This window comes from Anastrepha obliqua, chromosome 2 (assembly GCF_027943255.1).
Source record: "Anastrepha obliqua isolate idAnaObli1 chromosome 2, idAnaObli1_1.0, whole genome shotgun sequence".
NCBI classification, from domain to species: Eukaryota; Metazoa; Arthropoda; class Insecta; order Diptera; family Tephritidae; genus Anastrepha; species Anastrepha obliqua.
In genome coordinates, this window is record NC_072893.1 from 127336363 (window position 1) to 127354314 (window position 17952).

General features: G+C 34.3%; 1 protein-coding gene across 6 annotated transcripts in view; it reads right to left on the minus strand.

Moving 5' to 3' along the window:
• Positions 1 to 13340: 13340 nt before the first annotated feature.
• The window catches only part of LOC129237414 (ELAV-like protein 2), an 86301-nt gene continuing 81689 nt past the window's right edge, over positions 13341 to 17952 (minus strand). For all 6 annotated transcript variants that reach the window (XM_054872149.1, XM_054872154.1, XM_054872151.1 and 3 more), the window contains one exon: positions 13341 to 13897. In XM_054872149.1, coding sequence (XP_054728124.1) covers positions 13573 to 13897 — 325 coding nt within the window. In that variant the 3' untranslated portion in view covers positions 13341 to 13572. The remainder of the gene's footprint in view (positions 13898 to 17952) is intronic.

Sequence of the window (17952 nt, forward strand, 5' to 3'; positions counted from 1 at the left end):
CACAAAAAAATGTTTCTTTTTCCATATTTTTTTAATAATCACATGGGTCAGTTTAATATGGCCAACCCTGTACATATCCAAATACGTGCTAAGGGCGACCACTTGCGCGATATCATATTCAAAAAGTGATGTAAACGAATCTCCTTGAACTAAATTAAATGTTTTTCACAATGAAACACAAAAAAATGTTTCTTTTTCCATATTTTTTTAATAATCACATGGGTCAGTTTAATATGGCCAACCCTGTACATTGAGTAGGTCGTGGTCACTTCTGTTTAACCTGCTACAATATCCACACCACAATTCAGCCAAAGTTACGTAAGTCTCACGAAGCAGCTGAAGCTCTTCGTATGTAATGGGTGGTTGGACTACGGTGAGTTTAGGAAGGTGTTCAAATGCTTCCGATGAATGGCGTTTAATGTCTGTCTGTAGAAGTAATGTTTGGTCCTCCAGTCCTCGTGAGTATAGTCGAAGAGATGTCTTCTTGCGCTCCTGGGAGATGGCTCAGCCTATAGGAAGTGCCTGCAGAGGTGATTCCTGAAGCCATAAAGTGGCATCCCATGGCAGTCCTGATGGTAGTATTCTAACAGCTCTTTGTCCACTGTGAGTCAGTAGTGCCAGATAACCAGATGGGCGCAGCGTAACTTAGAACCGACTCACCAATTGCTTTAAATGTCACCAGCAACATTTTGTTCTTTGTTCCAAATGCTACCAGCTAGCGATATGAGTACTTTGTTGCGGTTTTGGACTTTAGTGACAATTCCGATAGTAAGCGCCGAGAAGCAGAGCAAACTATCGAAGGTGACACTCAAAATTGTGGCGTTGTTAATGGTCCGTGTGGGTGTGTCATCGGCTTTTACTCTTAACTGCGGTTTAACCTCTTTCATTCAGGTGGTAAACAGGGTCGCCGTGCATGTAGTGGAGGGAAGCTGGAGATTCCTTGTAATGAAAAAGCGAGAAAGTCTGACGAGATAAACGTTCACTTTGGCCCAACGCTATTATCGAACAATCGCCAGCATTGGAGACCAGTAAAACTCCTCTCGGGTTCGGAAAATTGGAAAATCTTCGAAATATATATGATGAAAAGAAAGGGGAAAGGACACCATCCGATGGCACTCCCGAATTTATCCTCCATCATTCTTTACATAATAGAATAGACGCAACTTGCACCTCTGATCCGTAAAAGCTTAGATTTCTTATTTTTCTTGCATTTCTGCCAAAAATAAAAATGTATTTCGTTTATTGACTCAACGCATTTTTAGTTTTACCGTCGCTTGTGCGCCCGGTAGCAAATGTTTGCAGTAAACTAATTGTTTTCGATCGGGTGGATGTATTCAGTAGCAGGATTAGTGGCTATGAAAAATAATCTTACCCGCACACTTTATGCCAGCTCTATGTGCCGAATGGATACAAAAGCTCCGGCTCTAAAAGTATTCGATGCGGTACCAGCTGATGGTAGCAGAAGAAGAGGCTAAAGCTGTCAAGCAAACCTTGAAATCTATCATCAACGGGTGTAGCCTTCAGTTATGGTGAAAAACGAAATTGAGCTAGTCACTTCGGCTGTCACGCCATTGGGTAGTCGGCAGCAAAATTCTACCCGCTTATTTCACGCCTATTCACACGCTCGTGCAATCAGTCGTTGTTCATGGCAATGGCAACGAAGCAACACAAGCATAGGTGGCCGTAAATCACCAACACAATCTCAGTTTTTTCGTAGACAAACCGCTGTTATCACCCCAGTTACGTCAGAGATTTTTGCTGGCCATCTGGTTTAGTGGGCATGAGAAATTTAGCAAAATGTAAAATATTTTCAAAATTATTTCCACTCCCACTTCCGCCTAGTTTTATGCTCCTGTACAGATAATGAAAATTAGTCTCTATCCCAGCCGGATCTCACTTATTTCTCTTTTCCATAGAATACAGAAACACATTTTTCATTTTATAGTTTTTTTATTATTTTTTTTTTTGTTTTGTATTTATGAAAGAGCAAAAGATTGTAGAACAAAACTAATACATAAAATACAAATACATAATAATTATACATTCATATAATTCATATATATATATATAGTAAAATTGTTAATAATTTATATGTAATCATATATATATATAAGTGTATATATATATTTCATGTTCTTCATTGGTTGCATTCGAGTGAAGTTTTTTGTTGATTTCTTTACTTGTTTGCTTCCTTTTTCTCTTGCAATTGTATATAGGTAAGTATTTATGTGTATAAGTGTGTATATGTGTTTGTATATTTTTGTTTGTATGCGCATATATGTACTTATGCATATGTGTGTGTAAGTGTTTTATATTTATGCGTTTATGTTGCTCACAACTTTTCTTTGTTCGTGTAAGTGATTTTCGGCGATTGGTCACTCACGAAGAGCGCATTCTGTTGAATATAGGGAGATTGAGAAATAGAAGGAGAAGAAGAGATAGCGAGAAAATGAAAGAGAGAAAGAAAAAGCAAGTGAAGTCCTAGAAGTGAGTTAGCTGAATAGTTTAAAAAAAGTGCAGTCCATATTCGTCCTCCATCGCTGTCACGATTTCCACTAACAGCCGCCACTTCTCAGCCAACAAGCTCCCTGCAGGGCTCATTTCTCGCCATCAACTTAGTTTTAAACTATTCATGCTTGCTTCTACTCTCTGTTCCCACTTTTTAATAACTCTTGCTTTACTCTCTGTTCCCACTTTTTAATAACTCTTGCTCTACTCTCACACTTTCCACTTCCGCCACTGTCTATTTACTCACGATCGTTTTCTCTTTTCTTCTCTCGCCATCACTCGCTTCTCTTTTTTTCGTCCAACAGCCGCAAGCTCGCTTTGTGTGTGTTAGTTAGTTTATATTGCTTTTTTAGCTTCTTGCGTGTATATGTAGCTTCGTTTATTGCAATGACTGATGCTGCTTACAGTCTCCCATCTGCCTCTCAATCGTGTAATGCATTCACATTTTCCATGCTCCTCCTCTCTCATCATTACTATTTGTTTTTGTTATCTTTTCCTTTTGTTTTTTTTTTTTGCTTTGCTTTGAGTCCACATTTATATTATTATTTCTTTAACAAATATCCATATGATTACTTTCCATTATTTGCATTATTTATGTTTTAGTTTTGTTGTTATTCATATTTGTGACTTACTGATGCGTTAGGTAGTTTCTTTGTTCTTTCCTCTATTACATTTTCAGATTTTAGTATGGCGCTGGAGCAAGACGGTTTGCTTATATAAGTATGTAATAACTAGAAATATAATTACGAAGTAATGCAGTAAGTAATTGTAATTGTAATTACGGTTACACAAATACTCAAATACAAGTGATACATTAAAACTAATATGATATTAATACATAAGTGTGCGTGTGGTTAGTAAATAATAGCATTACAAAGTAATCGAAAGTAATGCAAGCGCATTACCATTACCGTCTAGTAGCCTTACAATAATTATAAGTTAATTGAGCGTTTCACATGCACGCTGGCAGCATTCGTACGTGCAACGACGTCACGCAATGTAATGCAATGCACAGTAATTGGTAATTGGTGTAATGCCAGTTGGTAATGCATGTATTTCGTAGCATTTTTTTGTTGTTTAATTAAGACTTAAAAGTGCTAAATAAGCATATTCGTAGTACTTGGTTCGAATTTAATGAATACAATTACAATACGCACTTATTGTAGTTACAAACAATTTTCAATTAATCAATTATAGTTAAAGTATATTTTGTTTAGTAATGAATTACAATTAAGTATAAGTATGAATGGTTTTTTTGTTTTTGTTTTCTTTTTCAATATATGAGCATACATGCTTAAAACACAAACAGTTAATAACTAGTACATGTATTTATTAATATTTTTAGCATAAATAATTAGTTAGGTAATCGTTAAGGTAATTACTTAAGAAATAAGTGGTAATTAAAGTAAGCTTTGAATTTATTTTAGCATAACTTGTGGCGGCTAAACGCCTGACATACAACTGATTTAACTATTTGGTAATTGGTATGGTAATTCAAGTAATTAATTGGTAATTAATTAGTAAGTTATAAGTAATCGCGTGCAGACTTAAGCAGTTACATATTGTAAAAAAATAACTGAGCGTAGGGAGTAAGCGCGCCATGTAATTTTGTTAGCTTTCTAGCACACTTTCGCCTCTTTCGAATGCCTTCAGTGCATAGCTCTTCTTCTTTCACCTTTTCCCTTTCGCTCACACTTCTTTTGTCTAATTCGCTCCATCGTACGGCACGTTCTCGCTCACCAACGCACTTTCATTGCTCCGTCTGCAACTTCTGCTTACGCTAACGCATTCGCTATGCGTCTCTTCTCTTGCACTCTGCACTTTATCGCAGCCCAGCACTTTTCAACCAGCAGTTAGTTAAGAGAGTTTTTCTAATAAACATTGAAATATTTTCTAAGAACCCATATGTTGGGTGGGGGGAACACAAATACAAGTACAAGTACCATTATAAATACATTATATGTGTATGCATATATCTATATATGTTTGTAAATGTTTACGTGAATAGTGTTGCCACCTGTTTGACAGCTTTCGCTTTCTGCTTGTTCTTCTCTTTCCTTTCATTTCACTTGCTTTAATATTTTCTTTAGTTTACTTTGCATTGTTATTTTGCTTTTGAACATTTAAGAGAAACATGAAACTATTTTGTAAGTATGTTTTGCGAGTAAATCATAGTTTATAGTAAATATTATTTAATTTTAATTATTTATTTAATATAAGTTTGCTACTATGTATATATATTTTTTTAAATTTATTTTTAAATAGCTGATTTGTTTGTTCTTAAGCGCAAAATTACTGGTTTCATAAATCAGCACGCCGCTGTAGCAGCGCACAAATTACGGCTCTTGCAATTTTGCGCACTAAATGTCTTAATACCTACACATATATAAACTCCTACTCTCTGATTTACTTAAATGTTATTTCTCTCTCTCTGCTATTTGGGTCTCACATTTTTTGTAATGATGTAATTTCTCACATTGAATGTAAATATTTATGCGTAAAAATTTACTATATATGAAAAATCAGTGTTCTTATTTAGAAAATTCTTGATGTTTTTTTCATAAAAGGTGTATTTTTATGATATATATATATTTTTTTTGGTTTTTTGCAAACTAACGGTATAGTTTTTAATGCTTTTTTACTGCATTTCTACCACATCTACTGCTTTTTTCATTAAATATGTTTTCCATTAAATTTTTACTTTGATTTCTTCTAATATTAAACACTTACTTTGCTAATATCTTAAAAATTTTGGAAGCTGATTTCATTTTTTGGGTTTTACGAAATTTCGTGTACTTTCACACTTTCTTTAACATTTCAAAAAATTTCCTGTTTTCTTGGTTAATTCGTATAATTTACTTTTTTTCTATAATATTCTGAAATTCTGCTACGCTTTTGTGGGTTGCTATGTACTGTTGTAAAATAGTAATATTTTTTTGTTTAATTTATTTGCATAATTCTTGCTTCGTTTCAGTACCAGTGTGAATTTTTGCTAAGTGGGATTTTTTGGTGTCGGTTTCAGTACAGTTTGTTTGGTACGGTATATTTTACGGGTTTACGGTTGCCTTAGTACTTTTTTCTTTAATATATGGTAGCGCTTGGATTACAACGTTTGGCGTACGGTTTAAAGTATGTACCTTAGTTTGCATGGATGTGTATTACTCATATGTGTGTGTATGTAGATTTTACGTACACCATTTTTTTATTCAACTTTTTTTATAAATGCATTTTTTGTGGCCTTTGCTTTCGCTCTTTTCTTACTCACTTTCTCGCATTATTGCGCTCACACACATATACAATTTCAGTTTTTAATATTCGTATGGTTTGCATTTTAAAATATGATTTTTCTTTTTTCAAAAAAATTGTTATTAAATGATTTTTAATTATTTTTTATTACAAAAAATTTGCGCTAATTCCTTCAGATCGCTTGTTGCATGAGTGACTTTGTTGTTGCATGTTATAGGTAGACTTGGATACATGTCGAGGGTGCATGCCCTGTTAGGGCAGGTATGAAGTTGGTTTGCGTCTGCGCTAATGCGCAGAGTTTGCATGCAATTGCGAGTTTCTCTCTATAAGTCAGGTTGATTAGAAAACTTTCGAGATACAGCGAAAGAAACATAACGAGCGGATATGTAGAAAAACCGAACACTTTCGAACAAAGACATACATATACTCCTTGGTTCGCAACTTTACTATCTTCAAAACTACACACAACCAGTTGTTGTTAGCAGCTTTTACGCTCTGCCTGCTCTGATCTGCCCTGCTCTGCTCTGCTTTGCTCTACGCTGCTTTCATCGCTCTTTCACTTTTTGGTGTTATTTTGAAACTGGTTCTCACTGATTATCGCAGTTGGAAAAAAGCTCATTTGATTTCGTTGTAATTTTTTTATTATTTAAGTCAATGTCTTATGTAAGCAGTTACTCAAAAATGTGTTTGAGCATCTAGACTTCTCTTCAAACTCTGAACATTTGGAACTCTGAAACCTTTCATTGTTTATTTATCGCCTTTATTTATAGCCTCTGCTCTTCCGCTTCTTCTATGCAAACCTCTCTCTCGCAACTTCGACTCGATTTATTTCTAAAGCTTTCCTCCGTTTTTTGAAAATTCCCTCCCTCTGTATGCTCTGCCTCACTCCATTTATTGCTCGTTTATGCAAACTTCTCTCTCGCAACTTTTATTAGATTCCTTTCTAAAGCTTATGCCGTTTTCCCTGCCTCTGCGTCCTCCGCTTCGCTCCATTTATTTCTCCTATTTGCGAACCATCTTCACTCTACTGCTGCTACTTCTCTCACCTCTCCTTCTCTTCTTACATTTTTTCTCATTTCGCGCATCTTCGCGTATTTTGGAGTCCTCGTATTACCTGCTACTTCGCTTGCTTCCATTCTCTTCTTTATAATATTCCAGCTTTCTTAACTCTATCCGTGCGGCGACTCCCTGCCCTACTTACCACCAACCCTCCTCATTCCCTTCACTTCCTCATTTCCACGTCAATTCTTTCATCTACCCCTTTACCCCTCCTGTTTGAGTACATTTATTTTCCATACCTTATTATTTCATTCTCAGCCCTCCCAATAACTCCGTTTACAATTTCATGTTCTTTATCGTTTAGTTCTCAAACCTCTTCGATCTGTCCGTTCCTCTTTCATATCTTCTCCATTCTCAGTAAAGCCTTCGAACATTTTGTTGACTCTTTCCATCGTACTTTCATTCTCTCTTCCATGCTCCTTATTGAGCTAGCCAACTTCCGTACCTACCCGTCAGTGTACACAACCCCAGACACGCCCTTTTTATTGTTTTTTGTATGTGTGTTTATAATTTTCGATACTAGTTTATTTTTATGCTACATTTACATATGTCTCCATGCGGTGTTGCCAATTTTCACTACACTTTCAATTGATATTTTTTGACTGATTTTTAGATAGTGAGTTTGAGGAGTTTTTAGATTTATATTCCCCGTAAAGATTCTTTGCAAATTATATCCCTTTTCCCCTATAGGGTGCCTCAGAAAATCTATGCAATTTGCTTGACTACTCGCATTCGAATTCATTGTATTGAATTTTAGCACTAGTTATCTAGTATTTGGTTACATTTATATACTTCTAAGTGTATGTGAGTGTGCCTTGTTTTCTAGTATATAGAAGTAGCACATTGAATGTTTTACATTTACTATATGATGCAGATAGATATTAAATTTTTAAATTTTTGTCCAAGTTGTATGCTTTGAATAATTTTATTTTGTGCGAATGTGTTTTTTCGTTTGTGGGTGTGTGTCTGTCAGAGTATGTGTATGTGTGTGTGTGTGCCCAATCATTTCTTCGCAAACAATTAAACATCGCATCTGTATTAACCGTTATGTAATATTTTTGTTGCTTATACTTGATTACATTTGGTTTTTTTTGTTCTATTTCAACATTTATTACATAAAATACATGCATATGAATCTATGATATACAGCGAGCTTAGGTAAAAACACGTTTTCGCTCTAAGGTATGGTGCCCAAAAGATCGCAATGCATTTACGTTATACAAGTAAATACGCATAAGTTCTATGTATGTATGAGTATGTGATTATAAATATGTGTTCGCGTTTGATCGTCCTGCTTGAGCATGCAGTGGTGATGGCGGCGGCGAGTTAACTGCTTAGAAAAGCAGAAGGGGTGTACAAATTGTTGGTGGTACTTCGCTAACTTCAACACCCTGCTTATTTCTCTTCTATCGCGCACTCATTGTAGAGCTCACCTACAATGCTCTCTCATGCATGCCAATCTCTGCGTCTCACCTTTCCATTCATTCGTTCCTACTAAATTCTCTTGCTGGCTCTGCTCATCACTTATTCCCCCTTCTTGGCACTCACTTTCTGTATTCTACATCTTATTTACTCTGTTCTGGAAGCCTCTTCTGTTTGCTCCTCGCCTCTTACGCACCTCAGTATATGCTTTTTTAAAAGCAAATCTTGGCACTCACTTTCTGCATTCTTCATCTCATACATTCTCTTCTGTAGGCCTCTTCTTGAGAAAGCCTCCTCTTCTGCAAGTCTCCTTCTGTTTGCTCCTCGCCTCTTACGCACCTCAGTATATGCTTTTTTTAGCAGCAACTCCTTGAACCACCTTCTTCTCTACATGCTCGCCCGTAATCGTCTTTTATATGTACCAAATTTTGCGCTTCATGAACTATGGTTTTTTTTAGATTCTAGGTTTTATTCAAACGATGTGTTGCCATCCTTAAGTTAAAACTTTTTAATGCGTTGTTGCCAAATTTCATGTATTTTTTCTCGATATTTTCTCACCTACTTTGCAATTTTTTGGCTTGCTCTATTTATTTTGTAATCTTCTGCGGTAATTTTTTGTCCTACTGTTAGTATTTGCACTTAGCTTCGTTTTTATGTATGTGTGTGTTCTTTACGAAATTCCTCAACCTCCAAAAATATTGCCATTAATTCTTTTTGTTCGATTTTGTTTTAGGTTTCCTTATTGCAGTTGCCCGCCTGCTGCTTTCAGCTATTTTTCTACACTGTAACTATTTCTTCTTCTACTCTCCTTATTTTGCGCTCACTTAACCCTCAACTACTACACTCTCTCTCTCTTTTCATTTCAGCCATTTCACTTTTAGCTAACTATTTTCTTTCTGTACTTTTTCCTGCTACCGCTTTGAACACTTTTTTGCTTTCACTTGCTGCTGAGTAGCTTGCTCTTCTTTCACTCAGCTAAAAAAAATGCAATATTTTAAATAGCTTGTTGTTGCTGCTATTCTGTTGCGTTATTTTTTAAATGCCTTTCACATCTCTCTCTTTTTGATTTCAAATAAAAATCTTCGTTTTTCAGTACTTTGCTTTTATCAGTTTCAGTTAGCCTTTAGCTTTCCATATATTCTCTCTTCGCTCCCTACTGCCTGTAAGCTTTCCTAGCAAATTCTTCTCACTCTTATGGCTTTTCGATACTAACTACCTTGGCTCTCTTCTGAGCTCCTCATTTTTTTTTTTTTGTGAATTTTCTCGATTTTTTATTAAATTTCACTATATTTAAAATTTTTTTAATAATATTCAAAGTTGGTGTTTTGGTTTTGACTTCATTTGGTCTTATCGCCATGCTTCACTTAAATGTTTTTTATAAATTTTCCACTTATTATCGCTAATTAGTAATTTATACTCAATTATATAAACGTATAATTTAAATAATTTTATAATTTCTCTTAGTTTTTTGTGCTCTCATACGTTGACTATGGTTTTTCACATTTTACTCATATTGGTTTTGATAGAACATTGATTTTGTAATAATTTTATATTACTATTTTTCGTACACATTTCTACTACTTAATTTTCATTAGTAAGCGTGAAGAGACAACTAAAAAAATCTATAGAAAACATACATTAATATTTTCGACTATTTAATAATTTTGTTAGATATCTCTTTTAATTAAAATTACTGCTTATTGTTTACACATTTACTTTGTAATAAGTGTTAGTGATAGAAAGTGTAGAGTAAGAAGTGTAAGTAAATCAATTTAACAACACAAAATTTAACCTACACTACACCATCACTATCAATTTCAGCAGATGAGCACTTGAGGCAGAGAAGAAGAGAAAGAGAGAGAGTGACTAAAAGCACTGAGTGAGCTAAAAGCACTGAGAGCAAATTCACATATCGGAAATACATGAGTAAAAAATTCAATTGAGTGCTGCTCCCACAGTTCTAAGCTCAACGAAGGTACTTGAACAGCAGATCACATATCTGCGAAATTTTCATTATTTTCTTGAGCTTAGAGTTGACTAAGCTTTTGTTATGCAGATACATTGCAAATGAACCAAAGTTCACTTAGCGAAAAAGAAAGCGTATGAAAAAGCTGATTCTACACCTACGCACTTACGACAACTTGAGGTTGTCTCAGCTCAGCTTATGTAACTCAACAACATAGCCGAGAGCTTGTCACTACAGCACCATTCCCCGTGCATATATGGAGAACTTACTTACTCACATACTTCAATCGCACACTCATACATTTCAGTTTTGCTTGCGTATACATACTTACATATTACCTGCACAAAGCGCCTTTGATTTTTATCTCAAGCTACTTTCCCTCATTCTCGCTCTACTCAATCTTGCGCCTGCCAACTACTTTAGTTTTACAATAATTCTCGCATTAACGTTAGGTTAATCATGAAATATGCTCACCAGTTGCGCTATCCGAGTAATCCATTCAATCAGTCGCCTTTAATCTCGATCAATTTCCTCAATACATAACTGTTCGGTGTATATTTCATATCGAGAATCCCACTCTCCAGCCATTTTCAGTTAATGTGTGCTTTTAAAATATGTCATTCCCAACTAAACACAGCTACTGCATTCTCTCCATCTCTCACTATCTCTCTTCTCTTCTCTCCCTCTCTCTTTCTCCCCTTCTCTCTCTCTCGCCTCAGCCTTAACACCATACCTTACTAGCCATCTCACCGTAGCATCACTTGATTGGGCTCAAAGGCACATCTACAAGGTAGCAGTGGTAGACCAAAAACAACAATGGCGTGTATTTTGTTGCTACTTGAAACCTCTAAATGTCAACCTCGAAATGTGAAATTTATCAGTGGCGCGTAGTTTGCTGAAGTTTTGTGATCAGCAAGCCATAGCTCTTTAAGTATGCTGGTCTAGACAACAACCAACAAGGTAAAGGATGAACAAAGTTTGACAATTTAGAGAACTGATTCAATTATAAAAAAGTCGAATCAGCTGTTCAACTGTTACTACCTAGGTGATGGGCTTTGGTTGAGCTTGCGTTTCGTTGAAGCCTCTACGTGATAGTTATAACGTAAGCCCTTTCTTCCCCTCTCTCTAAATCTCTCTCTTCATCTTCAAATCTGCTACATTCACGCTACGAGCCGCTACTCTTACAAAGCTTGCTTCTGCCCATGGTGAAAAGACTTTTAGAGGTGTACTACCTAGCACACCGTTATTCGGCTCTGAGCGAATTTGACAGATATGCCGACGTCGTTCGTTTTGTGTTTCACTAAGCTAAAGCTAAATTTTGTGAAACGCAAAACGAAGGATGTAGAATCCACAGTTCCCCTCAAAAAATTCAACGAACAAATCTAGTAATTATCATCCTTGACTTCTGCCTACTAGTTAAGCCGAACATTGCAGCTTTTGTGTAGTAGTAGCTATGGTGCACGATATTCCTGGTTTTCTCCAACTCTCTCTCACTTCCCCCTCTCTCTACCTCTCCCTCTCTCTCTTCACACTCAAGTCTTCTTCGCTCACGCCATGCTCCACTACTTTCACCTTGCCTACTTAACCATTCAGAGTATCACATCGTTGACTTAGCATACGCCATGTCTCGCTCTCTTTCTCAGTCTTTGCGCACAACGATATGCTCGACCGCTCTCATTATACCCGCTTAGCCAATTAATGCATCGCATTGCCACCTTCATGTAATTTGCACTCGGTTTTAAAATTTCAAATAATTCACACATTTATTTAGATAATTTCATGGCAATATCAATTAATAAATTTATAATAATAATAATAAATTTAATAATAGCAAATAGCTTCTTTTTTTTACTTATGTAATGAATGTATATTTTTATTTGCGGTATTTTATACTGTTATATTAGATTTTTATGCTGTTAAATATGCGTTTCTGTTGCTTTTATTTGTGTGTGTTTGTGAGTATTCTTTTATTTTGTTCTTATTTTTCGTTTTCTTTTCATTAATGTTTATGTTTCATGCAATAATTAATATGAATTTATAATACTTTTATTTTTTCAAGTTTTTCTCAGCTTTTGTTACTACGAAATTAATAAATTAATTAATTACGAAAATCCATAAATATATATTATAGACAAATACAAATACAAATACAATTTAATTAAGTACAATGCAATTAGTTTAAAAAGGTTTACAAGTGTGACTAAGTATTTTGTTTAAATAAATTTTGCTTAAATATTTTCCACATAATAATTTATAGTTATTTAATTATAATAGTTAATAATAAGTAATAAATATTAATATATGTATGTATATAAGTAGTTATACGATGAGTTTGAGAATTATTTGTTTTTTATATTTATTTTTCGCTTTGCTTTCCAGCATTTCGCTTAACTTTATTTTTAATATTTTGTTCTCAGGGTTGATTTTTGCGGAAACTATTTGTGCCAGTGTTGATTTTTGCAGTATTGATATTTATTTAGACCGGTTCTTTCTAGTGTTGCCGTCTGCTTAACGGGGCTTGTTGCAGTGTTGCATTGCCTCTGTCGATCTCTCGCGGCGTTGCCAATTACTCTTCACTTCCGCTCTTTGTGTTTAATTTTGTTTTTTCTTTTTTGGCAAACAGCTGGCTAAGCTTATGGCAAAGTATTATTTTTTAGCTTAAGCTTACTGCTGTGGTTGTCGCTCTCATACTCAACTACTTGCGGCGCTTTTGAACACACAAAAAATATTGCCTAGAAAGCATTTTGTTAGCTAACATTTTTTCGCTTTCCTCTCTCCCTTACTGCCATGTCGTCCAACATACTGTTTTACGGCATCAACGATTTATTCTTATTTTTGCTAACAAATTTTTAAAGTTCAATAGATTTTACAAAACCAAACAATTTTGCAGAAATTATAATTTTTACTAATTTTTTCAATCAATTTTTTTAAATGTTAGTGTGAGCAGCAGTAAATGTCAATTTCGTCTCTCAACACACGCATTGTATATTTAATTTCTCTTCTGCTGCACTCCTCACAACTATGCTTCATATAGATACATATAATGTAATATTATATATAATTTCTGTAAATTTTTTAAATATTTTTTTCATATTTTTAAATGTTTTTATTTATTTATTATTATTATTTTTTTTTTTTTGTTTTTTGTTAAGTTGAACTGCGGTGTTTTTTGGTTGATCTCAATTCATTCTTAATTTTTGATCTCAATATTATTTGCTGCTCTTTGTAAGCCGGCTTGTCACACAAAAGTTCTGCTTGTTGTTGTTGCTGCTTGTCTTGCTTTTTCTTTCATCTTTTTTCTTGCTCTTATTGTTGCTGTTACTTTTGTGTGTGTTGCTGTTGTTGGTTTTCTTTGCAGCACTCAGGCCCACTTAAGCGGTTTTAGTTTTATTTGTCTTAAAGCTAACTTGCAACACCCTGTTGCCGAGTGTATAACCATTGAGTGATTGTATTGCCACAACCGCTTCGTCATAATTCGTCATGGTCACGAAGCCAAAACCCTTGCATTTGCTTGTCTGCAGATCTCGTATTACCTTTACCGATTGGACGGCGCCAAATGGGCCGAATAGCTGCCACAAGACATTCTCCTCCGTTTCGGGTGCGAGGTTGTAGACAAATATACACCAGCCGGAGCCGGTCATTGCGTTGCCCGGCAAAATGGAATTAGCCAAGAGATCACCAGCCAGTGGTGAGTATCTGCGTTGGAGAAAATGTAGAGAAAGAGAAAAAATAGAGAAAAAATTATTCGATATATTGCCAATGAAGTCTCTGATAGTTAGAAAAGAGCGCGTTCTTATTTCTGTAAAGAGCGATATATAGAAATTGGTTCACATACGAAAACGCGGTCACCGAGAGAGTTCTATTGAGCTGCTACTTTTTTGAGACTAACAAAATAAAAACAAACTGCACAAATATTTGTTGATGCTTGCATTAATGAGCGTCAGCTTTCAGAGCAAAATGCGGTTGGGGCAAGAATTATACATATTTGAGTAACCTCAGAAGTCTGAAGAGATATTAAAAAATCAGAGCAGGTGAGTCAAATTTTTTTTATTGAGTATTAATTGTTGTAAAGCTCAGGCTTTGAAAGGCAAACTGCAAATTTTCATTTACAAATGGGAGCACAAAACCTATTGGAAAAGAAAGGTAATTGGCAAGGCGGATTCATTAAAGGTGGTGGCACTAGGTCAGCAGCAACGTTTTGTACGTTTCATTGTCACGACAAAGTATGAAACAAATTATGAATTCGCTTTGTTTCATACTGTGCAACGTTTTGTACGTTTCATTGTCACGACCAAGTATGAAACAAATTATGAATTCGCTTTGTTTCATACTGTGCAAATCAGCTGATTTACCTATACGAATTGAGTTCTCTATAATTCTTGGATACCACCTTTAATAGATTCGTCTCAGTAGTTGGTGATATATGACTGTGAATAGAGCGTCAATTCTATAAAAAGAAGCTTTGAATACGGGACAAAGGAAAGGGAACGAAAAGAGTTGCGACCTTTAATAGGTCGTGCAGGTGTATTATATTCCCTGGCAATGATTGATGAGCTATATATGGAGCTACAGAAGCTCCCATTCTATCTCCTTTATTGTTAATTGCAAAAAGGCTCATATTACTTTGGCTCGTATTACATCTGCAAGGTAGCTTCAGTCACAATGTACAGAATGCAGAGGTGTGGCCAGCATTATACCTTTAAGCGGCTTTCAGCGACTTAGAAGGATTCAACAGATTGGCTGACGTTTACGAAAAAACTGTAATTGTGTTAGTGATACATGAAAAAAAATCAGCACAATTCTCAATCATGGTACTTCGTTTGAACAACGACTGCTTCTACGAGTTTAAAATGGGTGAAAAGAGCGGGCAGCAGAAATTACTGTCAGAATTTTGATTCTATCAACTTTGAGTGGGTCAAAGAACTGCTTCCATCCTCGAGTGTGTGACGTCACATTGATATAGTTGCATAAGAGAGATGTGAAAATGCGCACAAGAATGCAATAAGAGAAGAAATGACACAAACAACACACGGGTAAATTTCACAAGTGCAACGTCACATACACGTCAAATTCGCTCAGAGCAAAGTAGCGGTACCACGATCGGCGCCACCTTACAACTCTTTCCATCGTGGGATGGGTCTGTCTTGTATGCATAGCTCTCACAAACTCTCTTTTTTTCTATTTTCATGCTCTTGGTGGTAACTCTCCTTAACACTTCTGCTCTTATATGTAATCTCCAAAACATTCCTAGTAGGAATTATCTACCTATGGACATCTTTTTTACTATTTTCTTAAAGCTATGTATAAAACATTTTTTTTTTTTCAATTTGACATCGATTTTTGCATGCCGTTTGGGGAACGTATATTATATAATTTTTTTAATTAAAATATTTTTTTTTCTTTTTGTAAAATAATTCTTTATATAAAATAAATACAAGTAGTGATTGTAAACAGTAAAACAACAAGAACGTGGAGAGACAGTGATAATAAAACTTAAGTAAAATACTTTTTTTAATCAATATTTAACTCAACGGGTGGTTTGCTATATTACAATGCCAGAGGATGAGAATGATGAAATTTTTTTTCTTAAAATTTTTAAAAAGCCTTTGTTTAGTTTCTATACTTTTTTAGAGTTATCAACAAAAACGACATTGAAACTAAAACTAATACATACGTAAGTAACTCAATGTAGAAACTAAGGCGAGAGCGCGTAAAAATAAAGCAAATAGTGCATGAAAGTAGAAAGCTAAGGGGGCGGAGTTCATAACTAATACAATCATAGCAATTAAAATCTGGCGCCTTATTACTGTTCGTACACTGAAAACAAAAAATTGTAATAATTATAACAGTAAGTTTTTGCTTCATCGACATTTAAAACAGGCAAATTTTAAATTTTAAACACTATAAATTTCAAAATTTTTTAAATGCAGTTTTTAAATATAGGCTTTTTCGAGTGAGTGAAGTGAGGAACTAAAATTTTTGAAATGAAAAAAATAAAACTTTTAATTAACATTTATTTTACAATTGTTTTACTTCAACTTAGAATAAAAACTAGTAAATTAACGAAAATAATTGTAAGAGACCAAATAATTAACACAGCTAACAATGCATTCCAGCATTTTATTAAAAACTTTTTTATTTCTCTCTTAGCTACTATATTTAAAAACAAGTCGTAATAGAAAATACAACGATTTGACACTAAAAGCCACCAAAATAGAAATCAAGCAAACTGCTTTAATTGCTGTTAATAAAATATGCAACTTAGGACTGCTTTACATTTAAGGTTACGAATAATTAATTTTAAATTCACAAGATAAAATATTTTACGATTAAATTTGGAGACTAAAAATTTCAATCTTTTATATTTTAATTACTTCTTTTGCTTAACGAATTATGTGAATATAAGATATTTATTAAAATTCTGAGAGGCTGATGTAAATTTTTCAACGAAATGTTTTCATACAATTATTTTAGTGATAAATAATTAGCTGGCTCAGCAAATTAATTGGGTTTTTTGTACGTTTTTGAATTACTAATTTTCGTATTTTATTTTATTAATTTTGTTATTATGTTTTTTTTGTTTTTTGGTTATTAATTAATTAAAAAACAGAAATTTTTAATTTTTTCGTTTTTCTTAATTTTGTTGTTCTAAACAAATGTTGTTTTTACACGAAAAAACATTACAAAATAGTCAAAACATTAACTAAAACTAAACGAACTGAAATTATTAAAATTTTGGTACCAACAAGGTTTTTGTAATTTAAAATTTTATTTTTATTTTATATAATTGGCACTTACACCCTTTTTGGGTGTTTAGCAGAGGTCTCCTATTTGAGGCGTCGTCTTGCTGTCGTTTCACAAATGGAGGTATCTGCAGTTTTAAGCCGATTATTTTATTTTTATTATATTAGTTCTCACATAAATTTCTAAACTATTTCAATTCCTTTACGCCATTACAAACAACCGTTATGTGAAGAAAAATGTACAACTTTCACTGTGAACAAGCGCGCGTGGGCATAAGAGTTTGGGTCAAATTAACAAATAAATTCAACACTTTAAAATTTTTATTTTTTTCATTTTAATTTTTTTTATTTTTATATTGATTATTTTTTACTTTGTCATACATTTATTTCTCTTTTATTTATACAGTGCACTTACTCTTCAGCGGACACCTAAGTGACTGAAACAAGTGTCGGCTAAGAGAGGTGTCCGCTTAAAACCGCAATTAGTGGTGTTTTAGCCATAACGCCATAGCCGTACCCATAACCATAGCCAAAATTACCATTAACAGTTAATGTGCAAGCAAATTTAAAGAATCACTTCCCCAATCACTCACCAATTGTATTCACTTTAAGCGAATACTTAATATCAAAAATAAACAAACCAACACTGGTGAATCATAAAACCGACTGGCAAAGTTTTAAGTTAATTCTAAAGGAAAATATAAATCTGAATGCTTCCATAAAATCGAAAAAGAAATTAGACGAAGAAATCGAAAAATATATCAAAATTATCCAACAAGCGGCCTGGCAATGCACACCGGAAATAAAAAGAAGGCTTAAAGGAAATAGTTATGCGAGGGAGATTTTAATGCTAATAAAAAATAAACGTAGATTGAGAAGAAAATGACAATAAACCAGAGCACCACAAGACAAAGCCAAACTCAATAAACTCTCTACACAACTAAAAGAAGAAATAAAACAACTTAAAAATGACTCCATTATAGATGCTCTAGAAAATTGAAAGAGCGA